General features: G+C 34.7%; 1 protein-coding gene across 2 annotated transcripts in view; it reads left to right on the forward strand.

Moving 5' to 3' along the window:
- Positions 1-14,117, forward strand: part of LOC129726852 (acetylcholinesterase) — a 92,709-nt gene extending 78,592 nt beyond the window's left edge. For both annotated transcript variants that reach the window (XM_055684008.1, XM_055684007.1), the window contains exon 8: positions 9,597-14,117. In XM_055684008.1, coding sequence (XP_055539983.1) covers positions 9,597-9,712 — 116 coding nt within the window. In that variant the 3' untranslated portion in view covers positions 9,713-14,117. The remainder of the gene's footprint in view (positions 1-9,596) is intronic.
- The last annotated feature ends 2,449 nt before the right edge of the window (positions 14,118-16,566 follow it).

Here is a 16,566-nt window from a genome sequence, read left to right on the forward strand (position 1 = left end):
ATAATTTTGTTTCAAATATCTTCTTATGTTTGCCAATTAATGAACCTTTGTAAGGGCTTCCATATTATTTTGAAACTAAGATCCATATTATAGATTTGATTTAATCAGAGTTAAATAAGACAAAACCATTCATTATGATAACATAAGTACAGTAAGGTCGCTTTTTACGCGGTTTTTTTTACGCGGGTTGCTTTCCTCCATTTCTCAAAAACGGTACAAGATATCGACCTCATTTCAATCACGTTTTCCGTTTTAGGCCACGATTGATCATATATCAGTTTTCAAAAAATTCACAATTTTTGGTGTAAATACTCAAAATTTAGAATATTGCATTTTGGTCTCTAGATTGGCAACTTTCATATTCAAACGAGGTTTGAACGTTTTAGGACAGTTTTCTTTGTTATATTTGCAATTCAAAAAAGTCGTTTTTTACGCGGGCCCATACAAATTTGCAACGCATCCCCCGCGTAAAAAGCGACCTTAGTGTATTATTGGATTTGGTTTTTGACGATATAGAGTTAATTCTGACTTTGGGGCATTACGAAAAATTCTTGGTACCTTTTCAACAAGCACGATATTCTTGTGCCTTGTCAAATACATGTTGTTTGCACAAAAAAAATACTACAGGCATAATATCGTCAGATATAAACGATATTTTTTCGAGTGTTGTTGAATATATTTCAAAAATTGATTTCCAGGGGAGGCTGAAAATAAAAATACGTACAATCACTGAGCAAACACATTGATTCTGTCTGCAGACTCTGTATATTTTGTAACAAAAAAATCCCCTAATTACAGTGTTTAGTCCCACGTCACCATTTCATACAACCCTAGGGCTGTATACCTCGTAGTCAGGGTTGCCACATTCATATCTGTATTTTTCTTTGAAAATATCTGTATATCTGTATCTCGGGCCGAAAAATCTGTATTAAAAATCTGTATCGAGCAAATTAAAAATGTTGGATGGAAAAATTTTTACTTGCAGAACATATTCAAACAAATTCATTCTTCTCTTTGTGATGTTTATACAGGTTTTTGTTAAATTTATTTTTTAAAGTTTTCGTTAATTTAATATTAGTATCTCCTGCTTGGTCTGCAACGTAGCTTTCAGCTTTTAAAATTGAGATTATTAGCTTACGAATTTGGGGAATTGTCGCATCAAATCGTTTAAACTTTCCAATTTCACGAACGATTTAAGATTACTTGAAGCTGCCATTTTTACAACTGAATCGGTGTAACCGCACCTCTTTGCAATTTGTTTTACGAACTTTGAAATGGGTTGTTTAGCTATACTAGTTTTTTATATCATCTGAAAGAGCTGCATTTTCTAAGCAAAACGTGATTTTGAAAAATTTTCTATCGTTCTTTGATTTTTAAATCACGAATTAAAATTGCTCGAAATCTGCTCGAAATCGCTACAATGACAGTTGGTATATGGGCAAACTGTCATTGTAGCGATTTAGCGTGATTTTTCAATCTTCATTTAAAAATCGAAGGACAATGATAATTTTTTTTTAAATCACGTTTTGATCAGAAAATTACGCTCTTTTAACTGATATATAATCAGAAATCCGTGAATAGCTGAACAACCCAATTGAAATCCTGACAAATATTTCGAAACGTTCATTTTCGCGCTTCGTTCAAGTCACATTCCATTTCTTCTTCATCGATACCTACATAATTCTGATGTTGGTTTTTTTTACAAAACTTTGAAAATCGTATAATCGAATTCTACCTATGAAATTGATTTCAGTTTGTCGGTATAACAAAAAAAATCTGTAAAATCTGTATTTTTGCCATTATTCTGTAATTCTGTAATACAGATTCTGTATTGCTTTTTCAGCTCAAAAATCTGTAAAATACAGAAAAATCTGTATATGTGGCATCCCTGCTCGTAGTATTTTATCACAGGGAACGGCTGGTATCAATTCACGTCGTCTGTGCTAGGAATGCTTGCATGTAATTGGTTCATTGTTCGCGTAAATTTGTCATTGAAACTTTTTGTCAATTTTACCGCTTAGCAATGAAATTAGAGTGATAACTAGCATATTACAAAATTGTTCTACATTTTATCTATCCAACAACATATTGGTTATTTTTATCCATCATGTATTTATACTGTTATTAACGTTTGAAATCTGACGCAACATTTGCCAGTTTCATTTCCAGTTTTACAGAATGCATCTCAGTATAGTAATCAGAGACGTAGTCCCACGTCAAAAGGCGTTGTCGGAAGAACACCGTCGTAAATTGATTTTCAATTTTTGTAAGCGAAATAAAGAAAAATTTAAAAATGAAGTGTTCCACTATTCTAAAGATCTTGGTTATAAAAAAAAAAACATTTATATATTGTTGTCAAACTCTTCGCGAATGGAAATACCTTCAAAAGAAAATCTGGTTCCGGACGAAAATGCATTTTGCAAGAGAGTAAAGTTCAAGCGAAATTGAGGGTGGAAACGCCTGGTCGGTCGGCGAAATCATACCGTGAGCTGGGCAATAAATATCAGATTGATCCAAAAGCGGTGGAAAAATTATCGGCAAGAAATTAGTTTAAAACTTAGAATATAAGTACCATAAAAATGACAAAGTAGTGTTTTTGCCAGACCTTGCATTGTCACACTATGCTAATGCAACTTTAGCGGACTTGCGGCAAGGCAATATCGGGTTTGTTCAAAAAGTATACAATCCTTATAATGTGCCACAGCTGCAGTTTAATAAAACTCTCTGAACAAATTTGAAGCGAATGGTCTACCATAAAGGTTACAGAACAAAAAACGTCGATTGTTTGATAGAAAAATCAAGAAGTAGCTCAAAACAATTGAAAAATCCGGAATTCAGGAAGCTATGAGGCAAGTACCCCAGAGATCAGGTAATCAGCGCGATATGGAGCTGAGTTTTTCTTATGAGGTTTGTTAATGAGTTACATTACTTGAATAAACAAACAAGTATAGAAAAAAAGTTGCGCAAGATTTTAATTTGGAATTGAAAGTTTGTTCGGATTTTTTCCTCATACGTTAATATTGATTTCACTTTGGAAGCATTAAAATGAATTATTGAAGCCCAAAATTATTATGTTACAAAGGCTTAAGTGCAATTTGGTTTTACATTTTTAACTTCTTATTCGTTTTAAAAATGTACGCAGGTGTCAATATCAACGCTGTCGTAACGCTATTGTGAAAACAATTTATTCAAGATTTACAGAAAAGATTACACATAGATTCACTCTTTTGAAAAATCGTAGTTGTAAGACTTAAGTTGAAAAATTGAAACCCTTTTGGAAAATGTCAAAAATTTATAAGAAGCCTGTTCCAGTAAATAAAGATAGTGGTTATTTTCTGAAGCTTAAAAACATGCTCAGCAGCCTGTGAGCGCCACCGTTTTCGCAAATCATAAAAAATACAAAAATTACTCCAATTTATGTTATCCTGCAGAGGTTTTAAATTATCGACCAATAAGTTGTCTTTCTCCTAAGAATTATTATTAGCAGAGGATGTCATACATTAACGGAAATTTGTTTTTTACAGATCTGACCACATTTGAACGTGGGCTGGAACTTTGACGACAGTGCCAGAAGCACGAAATCGCAACAGAAACGATTTATTCCAAATTGTTTGCAAATCAACATAAGCGTTTTTTTTTCGCAATTCGATCGGATAGAATCTTAATAAATATGTTGCAAAATATATCCTATTGCTTTGACACATTTATTTTTATAAATGTATTGAATTTTGAAATCAACGTCACTTTTCCTGCAAAACAGCAAAACCATTTCTAGAAAACTTTTGAGTTTTGACGAAGTTAGAGAAATTTTACGGAAATATAAAAAAAAATAATTTTGACAGATAAGTGAATTTCGTAAAAGTGGTATTTAAAACATTATCTAGTGTATAAAAGTATAGTGTATAAAAAAATCTGTATCTTTTGGTCGGTACTTTTTAAAATTTTTAGATAATCAATTTCACTTTATTATGTGGTACTAAATTTATGATGAAAAACTTATTATAAAAAAAAACAAACGAAAAGTACGAGTAGAGAACATTGAGTATATGCGATGTTTAAATCCTTTCATTGAGAGAAATTCTGAATATTGTTTAAAGAATAAACCTTTAACCCTCTAGTACCCAAATTAATTTTTAGACGGACTTCGAAAAAATCACTATTAAGCCTCATAAACATTTTTCAAGTTCTTATTGAAGCTTTTTAGAGGTTCGACTGAGGACCGCCTAGAGGCGGCACTGGGCACTAGAGGGTTAATTTACAAAAAAAAAATTTAGACCAACAATACTTGATATTGTACCGATACTGTACGTAACTACCCCACTAGAAAATAATGCAGCAAACAAAACTGAACTGATAAATGAAAACATATTAGCTATGTTTTTGCAAAGTGGGATTATTCATCCTCCTCTTCCAGGCTGAATGCCCGCACTTTCAACCGCTTTTTTCCTTACACATTTTCATCCATCCTTTCTTTAAACCTTGCTGGGGTTTTGAAGACCTTCCCTATTTTACCGGCCGGGATATTTTGAAAGAAGTTGGCGGATTTTTATTGGACGTGTTTGATGGATTCATCTCTCTCGGCACAAGAACAACATCGTCGGATTCGTACCGCACTCAATCGCCGGTTTCGGGTGAAGACGCGATGCCAGATTCGGCAAGAACAGAGTCGTCATGTACGGTTTGCTGAATTTGTCGACTTTTTTCTTTAGGTATTTCTGCTGGACTTTCTGACGAAAAACTCCAAGCCGGGAATCTGCTTGGCGTCCGTTTGAATGTACAGGGTATTCGAATACACTTTAAAGTGTGTTAAATAATTGATAAGATATACTTCCTGAATCAATTTTGATTAAGGCAGTTGTTTATTTAGAACCGTTACGACATATTAGCTGAGGGCACACCTCCTTTGTGCTGTATGACGAGCTTGAAACGTTTCTCAAAAAAAAATCGCACGCGACACGCACCTGGTCCATCGGCATCTTGTCACAGATCTTAGAAATAATCATTTTGTGTTTACTCTACTTGGCCAGCGTCGTATAGGATTGTCCCCGTTTTACCTTTGTTATACTAAACAAAGGTTATAAAATCGGTCGAAAAACGCAAAATAGATCCATGATCCGGAGGGCCGAATCGTATATACCATCTGACTCAGCTCGACGAACTGAGCAATGTCTGTTCGTGTGTATGTGTGTGTGTGTGTGTATGTGTATGTATGTTGTCTGTATGTATGTGCCGCAAAATACTAACGCACCTATCTTACAGAACGCAATATCCGATTTGAATGAGCTTATACGCAAACGGAAGCTACTGTGCTCCCCCAGAATGCTACAGAGTGGATTTTTGATTAGTGGCTTAGATTTTAAAATATTGATCAAAGAGTATTTTTTATATGAGACATTTAACTTTTAAGGCAAAATTAATGGCACGGAGAGCCATGTGTTGTATACCAATTCACTCAGATCGACGAATTGAACAATTCATGTATGTTTGTGTAAGTGTGCCTGTACGTATGTATGTGTAAATATATTATTTATATGTGTAGTATATTAAAATCGACCCAAAAACGAAAAATAATAAAAAACACTCTTTTTACAGAACGCTTATCCCGATTTTGATGTTCGCATGCTCAAATGAAAGCCACAGAGCTCTTTGAAAACCATACTGAATGCGATCTTTTATTGGTTGCTTGAACTGTAGAGTTTTGACCAAAGTATATTTTAGACATGGGATATTTTACTTTCTGGATAATTTTTCTCTCTCACTGCTCTTTATTCTTTTCTATCCCTCTTTTTTCGTATCGCTATTTATTTCTCAAAGGAAATCAACAATCATCGACAACTTTTCATAATCTTTTCACTCTTCGTAGTTCGTCTTAACTGGTGTAAATAAATTACCCTTCAGCTTTTTCTTGAAAATTTGAACCAGATTTCAGTAGAAACTGCAATGCTTACTAAGCTCCTTTTCTCGCTTCTGAAGCTTCCGTCCTCACTTCTTATAAAATATATACTAAACTGTACGTTGAACCTAGATTTGCGAAGAGTAAGAAACATTTACAGCTTTCGGAAGCCAAGCATTGTAGTAAAATCTGATCCCACAGTGTGCAAATGTAAAACAATTAGCGATGCAGATATTTTGAAATGCTTTACCAAAGATGTATAGACCTATTTACGTACGAATGTGTCAGTGCCACCCGTTGAGAAAAACATAAATAAATCGCTGGAAAATTTTTTAGTTGAACACTTATTTTATGTTTTAAATTTGTGACCAGGAATCCAAAGTAGCTGATGAACGTAATCGGCAAAATAAGGAAAAAGTGTTGAAGCAACTCTACATGGCTCTACACGTTTACTAGTGTGCGCAGGTGAAAAGTCACTTATCTCTATGAATGATACAATACCCGGGCAGGAGAGCATAACAAAATCATGACTCATCAATAGTATATTAAGCTATGAGGACTTATCGTGTTATTCGAAAGATATTCACGTCTCAAACATGCATATGAAAATATCATAACATTTTGATATCATATCTCGATATGCCTTCAATAAGATATTTGAGTTGATTTTAAATATCTGATTAAAAGTAAATTTTTAAGTGAAAATTGTTCGTCATTGATTATTCATAATATATTCAGTTATGCATTCAGTGTTCAATAAGTTGAAAATATTGAATCGGTCGTTTTCGAGATTTTCAATGCAAATTATTGGTTTGTTATTGAAATATCAAGCTTTGTTATTCATATAGTCTTGGAGGAACAATATTCTGGTATTATTTTTTGTTATTTTACCAACTATGTAAACCGTATTAAGATCAAAATGAGGTGTATTTCCAATATCTGGTTGTGATATTATAATGATATTTTGTCCTGCTCGGGTATGCTTATGTAAGATATAAATATTGCTTTCTGATTTAAGACTAAGTGCAAACAGAGTATCCATGTTATTCCACTTCTCGTTATCGCAGCAAGATTTAAAAAGTCTTTATTCCGGATTTTTTCATACAGCCTAGGCCTTCGAAAAGAATAATGTGCTCACCTACACTCTGAAAATCCAAAATTCTCAAAGATCTTGGAGAGCCTTCATTTTCAGATAATGCATTTGAGATAGAATTAAATTGACAACTTTCATCAATAGCTATATTTTTTTCCTGTATAATTCTGAACCATATTTCGAGAGCAGGTTTGTAGAAGCTTGCTTCAATTCGTAAAAAAAACTTGATGCTGATTCATAAATCCAGATCCTGCGATTTCTGAAAATAAAGCGAATAAGTAGAACCGCATTAAATTAACATACATGCTTGCTGTTCTAGTGTGAAATCAGCATCTATTACTGTTTCCCCACGTTCGATTATCTCCAAAAAAAAATTAATTACTTCTAGCCAGCATTTAAAAATTGGTTTGTGATCCAAAAAATAAGACTCATGTACTCCAGTGATAACATTCATATTATTTGCGAAAACCACGTCAAGCTTTAATTCAATTATCGTCTTTGGTCAACGTTCTAAAAACTATCTTTTAAATTCATTTCATTCACTATTGAAATTGGGCTTACGTTGGTACAGTCAGGTTTGTTTACGCGGTTTTTTTATACGCGGTTTTTTTTTACGAGGCCCAATATGTATAAAGTAATAGTTAGTATAACAAAGGTTTCTGCAACACTAGGTGGATTAATTCAGGTTTTTAGATTATATTGTACTATATTGCGCCTGGCCGTTGACAACAAAAATGTGTGGAAATATTTTTTTGTTTTAAATGGTGGACATCATTTTCCAGGATCCTTTCAAGTACTGGCTGTGTTAGTGTCTAGACTAGACTAGACTCTACTTGGCCAACGTCGTACATGCATGAAAGTTCAAGGGGTTAAGGTCTGGGCGTTAGGGGGTCACAATGACTAATCGAGAAAATCAGTCAAATTCCTCCGATACCACACTTGGACGATATTTGCGTGTGGTCTGGTCCACCGTCCTGTTGAACGACGTAATAATCTTCCCGTAGAAATCCCGAAGTGCCGGGGCCACAACCTTCTCCAGAAGAGGCATTGATTTTCACGATAAACACCAGAGAGACTTTCCCACACCTGGATACGGCTTTCCCAAACCATCACCTTCGCGGCGCTCTGGAATCGCGGGAGGATGCTGGTCAACGTCTGCGCCCACAGCTGATTATTTTGGTTGGACATTGTGCTGTTGTTGCAAGACAAAAGGTTTCTCGTGCCGCGAACAATTTTACTACGACGTCGCGATACCCTTTCATCGTAGGCGGTAACCGAACAAAAAATGTCAACAATTCGATATCATGCGCGTCTATAGTTAGTCTATAGACCACCGAGTTTTTTTAACCTCACTTTTTCAGACAGTTAGTGGTAACTTTGTTTTCGTTGTGAACTTTGTGCTTTTTTCTGGTGAAGCATCGTGTGCGTGGTGGAAATACTGATTAATTTATAATTGTTTTCAGTGTACTGGTACCTCACGCGCAACATTTAAAGGGCATTTTAGTCACAATTAAATTGATCTTCTATAACTGAAAATCAAACTGCATTGCCCGGAGGTAAACAAAGTTACCAGTATGTGTCAAACTCAGATACGTATCAATACCTAGTATCAATCAAATACATGAGAAAACAGCATGGAGGGGGGGGGGGTCAATGGAAACGGGTGGGGGGTTAAGCCTCCCCGGTAGCTACGGGCCTGCCGTGATCAAGACGCACCGCAACAAAGGCCAATATGTTTCAAAAGCAGACAGCAAATATGCCACTAGTAAAATTCAGCACGCGAAGTGAGAAGCGCTTGAAGTCTCAGAAGTAAAATTAAAAGGAATGGAACATGCCCAATGAGCGTAAAAGAGAGGTGAGGGGGAGAGTGCATGTTTCTAGTATTAGTAAATGCTTCAAATGTAAACAACTAGAGGAACTCAATGGTAAATCCAAATAGCTACGTCACTATTTGGCATCCATTCTGTGCAGAAGGGGGCGAGCAGAGGGGCGCATGCAAGTGTTAGTAAGTTTCCTCCTCACCTCTCTTTTATACTCATTGGAACATGCCCTAAGTTGTCACGCAATCTTCTACAAGCGCTTCATAGTACATTCTGCCCCAATTTTAATTTTGATCGTTTTTAGGTAAAAGTTGGTGAAAGTTAGTGAAATAAATTCAAATATTCAAAGTATTATATTTCCAAAAGTGGGAAAGATAGAGAAACCACAGGTTTTTGTATTATTTGCAAGTCAGTTAACCATGAAAGTTTATATAAAATTTATGAATAATTATATGTTAAACAGAGCCACAGCCCATTTTACAGTTTCTTAAGTATTTTAGTCATTATGGCACACTTTTTCATATGTAGGAAAGCTGGGATTATATGAGAAAAAAATTATATTCAGCAATAGAAGCCACATGTGTGAGTATTTTGGGGAATTATTAGCATGGACAATCTTACTCAACTGGTGCGTTTTGTACGGTTCTCCCCTATGTGATATTTACCGTTTCCACCATGATCTCTCTGAAAAGCAAAGCAAGTTCGTAAGAAAAGGCGAAGGCAAAAACCATTTGAATACAGAACTTTATAAACAAGTGATAAAAAAAAACTTCTCTTTCTTCATTTACAGCTAATCTACAAGTAACTCCTGCGATTAGCGTACCCTGTGAAAGCAGCGCAGCATCCTATCGACCCCTGTTACTTCTAATAGTGTCCCTAGTGCTAGTAATACGATTTAAAATATAAAAATTTATACTTTCGTTACGCTTATTAGGCCAGTTCTCGATGACATGAAAATTTATAAAAGAAAAGCATAAATGCAACCACTACTAATAACTACTGAAATGGAACAATAAGATTACATTCTGCTAAATTTGTCCACAATTGATTGATTATAATTAAAACCCTGCTCCACAAAGAACAACTGTTAAGTTTTATCTGTTTCCTTAATAATGTTATGTAAACAGTGGTGATATCATTGACACTTTACTAATCATACAACAAACAGAATATTTCCTGTTATATATATTGTGATGAAATTTCGCTTTAACTACACCAGTAAAAGTTACTTAAGTTCAAACAAGAATTTTATATAATAACAAATAAATACAACAGCTGCTAGAGACAACTAGACATTAAATCGAATACTGTTATTTTGAGAAAAGAGCGATTTAACAACTAGCAGAAATGAATCCTTTTATAAACTTTAAAAGGTGTAATGATACAATAATAAAAACAGCATCTAATTCTAACAATCAACAGTTTACTTTAGCAACAATTGAGCTAACTTTCTATTTCAAGAGAAAAAAACGACACTCTAAAAATTATTACAATATAAAAAAATTCACCACATTAAACAGTCGATCGTCGATGAAATGAAAATGTAGATGACCGTTGAAAGAGTAGGAAACAATAATATGTGTTAGATTGCCCAAAACTCAAGAAATTATTCAATTTCCAAAATGAAACAACACCTTCAAAGTAATCGAAGTACGGAAAAACTGAAAACATATCATTATATTATGCAAAAGCGTTGTAAGCTATTGACAGAGCAGAAGCGAACACAAAAAAATCACCCAAGTGTAGTTAAATATTTCTATACAATTTATGGTGGCCAATTTTAATACGAAGAACAAATGCGGTAGACGTGGCAAAACGCAAAACACAAGAAAAAAAAAAGCAGACGAGATAATTGAAAGTGAGAAATAGGAAAATGGCTGTTTTCCAAATTCCTTTAAAAAACGGGACGGAAGATCGAACAAGTCTTCTGTTCAACATTAAGACTAAGAGTATTGTAGATACTACACAAATAGAAACAAGAAATCGAGAATTACCACAAACCTTACTCATACATACAAACACAAATAAAAATGAAAACTAATGCGACTGTGTTGAGGCTGCGAAGTTTGGATGTAACATTTCTTTGCGAGTTGCACACATTCTCACGTAACACTTAGAAAATAAATGGTATAGCCAGTGTTCTTAGGTTGTCCAGGTATAAACTTTTCCCAAATGAAATAAAGAATAATACCATTGTGATGATTTCTTTCAGAAGAAGAGCCATGAAATAGAATATATATCAAAATTTATCACACCGGAAGATTGCTCTCAATTAGCAAACTTTTAGTAACTTTTCAATAGTTAAGGGATAACACGAATTCAGCTTTCCAGGTCATAGTTGTCTTACATGAATGACTGGTAGAAGCAACTACTTGAAATTTGGTGTTCAACCTGTTTAAAACTTATTCTTCTATTAAAATTATTTCTTTTTACATGTACAAAAAGTCAGTTGGAAAGCAATGCTGGTTAAAGTGTTTGATAGAGAGTTGATGAATTCAAAGCTAATTAGCTGGTGAGCAAGAATACAATTGAAATCGAACCTTACTAAAAATATCGATTGTTATTTCTTATTTTTTCGAAATAAACATTAATTATGAGTATATAAAAACGTGGACTGGTACTAAAAACTTCGTTCCTCCGATCTCAAACGCCGACATTGTCGAGCAAATTTTGACAGCTTTGAAAATTCTTCCAATCATAAATATTGCTTATTTTTCCTCTCAGCCTCGATTCAAGTATGTAATCATTTGTGATATCATAGACCGTTAGTTCAAAACAATGTAACTCACTATTAGAGGCATTTCAGAAAATATATTTTCAGTAATTCTCTCTGCCTTGAAAGCCAAATAGCGTATTTTCTGTGACGTAGTCTGGAGAAATGACTACAGTTGTGTGCCAAAAATAAAATTCTAAATAATCGAAAATATCTGCGATACATCAGCGAAACTTCAACAAACTTTTCAACATTGTAATGTTCATAAAAATTTATGTCATCATGAGTTGGTCTCTGTTCTAAAAAAATGTTTCCTATCTTAAATTACAGTACTGGCGTTTGCTATTATGTTCAAAATATTGTGCTATCAAATGTTTCACATTTTTACAACGCATAAAATTATATGATTATTTAGAGCACCTTCCGGTGAGTACGGACCAATTTTCGAACAATATATGCTGAACCTGTAAAAGAACTGTGAGCTGATTGTGTGACATTAACGTAAACCAATATACAACTATAAAAAACTGCAAGTGCAATGCTGAAATTAGGCGTTTGGAATCAATCTTGAATCTATTCAGTTTATTTTGGACAAGCCCTTCTCAGATGATTTGAATTTGCTAGCCAGTTGATGCAATGATTTAAAATAAACGCAAAAGTTGGATTCAATAACCCAGAAAGGATATCCCGTAAAAAATGGTTGAAAGTACAAAACTCAGAACACTTTCGGGATTCAGTATTAAAGCAAAGAGATTTTTTGTATTTGGCTCAAGAACAAACAAAAAATAATAAGTAAGAAAATCAGATTCAATACTAAAAATATAATGTTCGATGTCCCTAAGAAGTTACCAGCAGTAACAAACCGCTAGTTTCAGGACAGTTCAAGCGCGCAATGTAGTGCGAAAAATAAGTATTGCCGTATGTTTTCTGTAGTAGTAGAACTTGCGAGTAAGATCTTAGCACCCACAAATCAATTTGTCAAACAAATAAAAGAAAATCACTTAAAGGTCAACGGAATCAACGATCGCTAAAATAATATTGAATAAATTAAATCTATAGCATATAGGTTGAGCATAAGTCAATAAACACCGTTTAATATAAGTATTGATAAATTATAGAAAACTAGCCTAGCTACTAAGTAATAGATAAGACAGATGAGGAAGTTGAGGAAAATGTTCATAATACATATCATTTAATCTTAGAATATGTAATCATTTTATGAAACCATACTTCAATACTGACTACATAACCTACAAAATTCATAGCGAAAATCACCTTGCAATGTACGCCGAGTAGCAGATGTACGTCGTCCTATCGAAAAAAAAAAATGTTTTTATCATTCCACACTAACATAGCTCAAACGATCGTTTAAAACTTTGTAATGTTCGTAAGTTTTTTTCTTTATTTTCCTAAATATATCACGGTTTCGTTGTTCTTATTTGATTTTTTCACATTGCGTTAAATACATATAAAAAGTTTTATTTTTATCTGCGAATAAACTCAGAACAAGTCGGGTGAAGCTTTATTTAACCATTTTAGAGTACCATTCCTATTAAAACCAAATTTACAGCTTTCAATAGCATCATTGATAAAAAAGATATTTGAAGTAATCTCTATTATCTTTTAAAATTCTACATTTGTGCTAATTTCAATTCGTTTGAATAATATTTTAGTTATTTAGTATTACTGGTTTTTACTTGTAATTTTATTATATGTTGATGTTATGTTTTTAGGAGGTTGATAATTTCAGTAGTGGCAATGTAATTGAAATACAATTTAGCAATTCACCAGAACGAAAGTTTTCTCCTCGAGAAAGTTCGAATAATATTAAATGTTGCCTATTTGCTAACCTAATTGCCGCGAACTGTTCCAAGTTCTCGAAAACAAAATCTTAGATTCCGTTGCACGATAACTATTTGGGTCAAAAAAAATATTAATTCTGGTAAACATTTCGCCAAATGCGTTGTTCAACTTCACAAATCTATAGCTTCTTTCTTCCCTATCAACACAAGCAAAGTTGGCCTAAGACCAATAAACAAGAAATCTTCGAAACACACTTCACACACTCACACGTACTATCCTATATTTAGCTTCGAATGGATTTTACGACAATTTAATATAAATATTATCTAATCTATTCCTTCAACAATTCACAAAACACTCAACTATATAGCAACGTTATTCAATTCCATGGTAATGTGCAAGAAACAGACGAACACAAGAAATGTACGGGCTATTACTGAGAGCAAATCGTTAAACAAACTAAAAATCAATAAAACTTGATTAAATTGAAGCAAATAGTTTATTTTTGTTAACAATTTCTTCTTATACAAAATTATAAAAAGTCTCAGCCATAATAATTATTTATTATAACAGATTTATAATGATTATACATATTAGAACCTAACAAAACTAATATAAGTATGGATAAAAAGAGGCAAAATGGCGAATACTAATAGAACTATAATGTATTTGAATTAATAAATAAATAATTGACACTTTAATAACAAACTAAAATGAAAGTATATAAACATATAATGCTTTGTTAAATGTAAATGTTGTGTATAGGAAATAAAAATACACAATTTTAAAAATACACTCAAGCAGTTTCATTTCACTGACAATCATCGTTTCAATTCCAACGTAAACTTTAAAGCATGCGTCATTTTAAGCTGCATTCAACTCAACTCTACCCGGACGAACACATACGATTCGCATAGATTCTCTAGGATTCCTCACATTGGATTCGTGAGCGTTCTTGAAAAGGATTCCTGAAAAAAGAATCCTCAGGAATGCCCTGTATATGGCTCTAGGATTCTTGAATGAGAATCGTGAGTAGGAATCCTCCGGATCGTGTTTGCGATTCCTTTTACGATTCCGTTACCGTCTTAATCGGTATCCTAGGGATTCTTACTCAGGATTCTCTGCGTGTTAGTAAGGGTACACTGCACAGTGTTTTATTTTGCTGATTTCGTGCGCTAAATCAATAGCGTCTTCAAAATTGATTTTAGTGATTTAGTGATTTTATTCGGAAAAGTTTCTATGTATTTTATTGTGCTTCCTTTAGAATGTATGATTTAGTGATTAATTGGGTTGTTCAGGTATTCACGGATTTCCGATTTTTATATGGGCGGCGTGCGACCAGACCGAGCCAAGCGCCATTTTCTTAAAAATTGAGTTATTAGCACAAGTGGATGTGCAAACTGATAATCTATGTTCCATTAAAAAATGGAATCTTTTGAACAGTTCATAGGCGTGTTATAATGAAAAATCTCTGTAGCACTTTGTGAAAAGTACGAAATTGCGTTCGACCAGAGTGAATCGTAAACACAGACATGGCATCTAAAGAAAGTGATTGTTTGTGATTTAAACGCAAACTAAACACAATTTAAACGCAAATAAATAAACAGCCAGGTGATTTCCGTAGAGCCGACCTCCGTTTCAATGGGCACATCACTTGTTTTCAAGATCTTGTTGAGCTAGACCGAACCAAGTGCATTTTATTTTCATTTGATATTTTTCAAATTAAATTAAATTTTTCTTGTAACAAACGTCTGGACTGGGTTAATATACGTTTAATCAATAAAATTAGACAATACCCGCTTCAAAATACCAGAGTATTTCATATTGATACTATCTTAACACTTGCCACTTGGTGCGCTTCGGCACCAGGACAATACAACTCCAACGGATCCAATCAATATTGCGTATGACACACGTAACATTGATTGGAAGTCTTATGAGACCATAATATCGCAAAGAATCGAGTCCCACGTGGAAATTCCTCCGGAGGAAGAACACGCATTCCTTTCTGGCTTGATCATCGACGCCGCGACTCAAGCTCAGACGAAACCGATACCCGGGGTAGCGATTAGACGGCGCCCTCCCTCCAAGTGGTGGGACAAAGAGTGCTCAGACCTGTACGCGCGAAGGTCCTCGGTGTATTTGGCCTTCCGAGAACAAGGCACTATCGATTTGCTCCGAAAGTACGATGTACTGGATAGACAAATGAAGAGCTTGATAAAAGCAAAAAAACGCGGATACTGGCGGCGGTTTGTGAACGCGTTGTCGAGGGAAACAGCGATGAGCACTCTTTGGGATACCACCAGACGCATGCGGAATCGTAACGTTTCGAATGAGTCCGAGGAGTATTCAGATCGCTGGATACTCGATTTCGCCAAAAAGGCCTGTCCGGACAGAAGACTTTTCGCGACGCGTTTTTAGTAGCTACGGAAGAGCCTCCATTTTCGATGTTGGAATTTTCAATGGCTCTCCTCTCGTGCAACAATAAAGCTCCAGGGTTGGATAGAATTAAATTCAACTTGTTGAAGAATCTATCCGACTCTGCAAAAAGACGCTTGTTGAACTTGTTCAACAAGTTCCTTGAGCTAAACATTGTTCCGCACGACTGGAGGGAGGTAAAAGTCATTGCTATTCGAAAACCCGGAAAACCTGCCTCTGATCACAATTCTTATAGGCCGATTGCTATGCTCTCTTGCCTCCGGAATATAATGGAGAAAATGATCCTCTTACGGTTAGAAAAATGGGTCGAAACAAATGGTTTACTTTCAGATACTAAATTTGGCTTTCGCCGGGGCAAAGGGACGAACGATTGCCTAGCGCTGCTTTCTACTGAAACTCAACTCGCATTTGCTCGAAAAGAGCAAATGGCTTCTGCGTTCTTGGATATTAAGGGGGCTTTTGACTCTGTCTCTGTAGAAGTTTTAAGCGCGAAACTTCATTCGCAGGGATTTTCACCAAATTTGAATAACTTTTTGCTCAATTTGTTGGCAGAAAAGCATATGTATTTCTCACATGGCGATTCGACAACTTCCCGAATCAGTTACATGGGTCTTCCCCAGGGCTCATGTTTAAGCCCTCTCTTATATAATTTTTACGTCAATGACATCGATGAATGTCTTGCAAATTCATGCACGCTAAGGCAACTTACAGACGATAGCGTTGTATCCATTACTGGTAGCGAGGCTTGCGATCTGCAAGGACCATTGCAAGATACCTTAGACAATTTGTCTAAATGGGCTCTTAA

Source organism: Wyeomyia smithii, chromosome 3, assembly GCF_029784165.1.
Source record: "Wyeomyia smithii strain HCP4-BCI-WySm-NY-G18 chromosome 3, ASM2978416v1, whole genome shotgun sequence".
NCBI lineage: Eukaryota > Metazoa > Arthropoda > Insecta > Diptera > Culicidae > Wyeomyia > Wyeomyia smithii.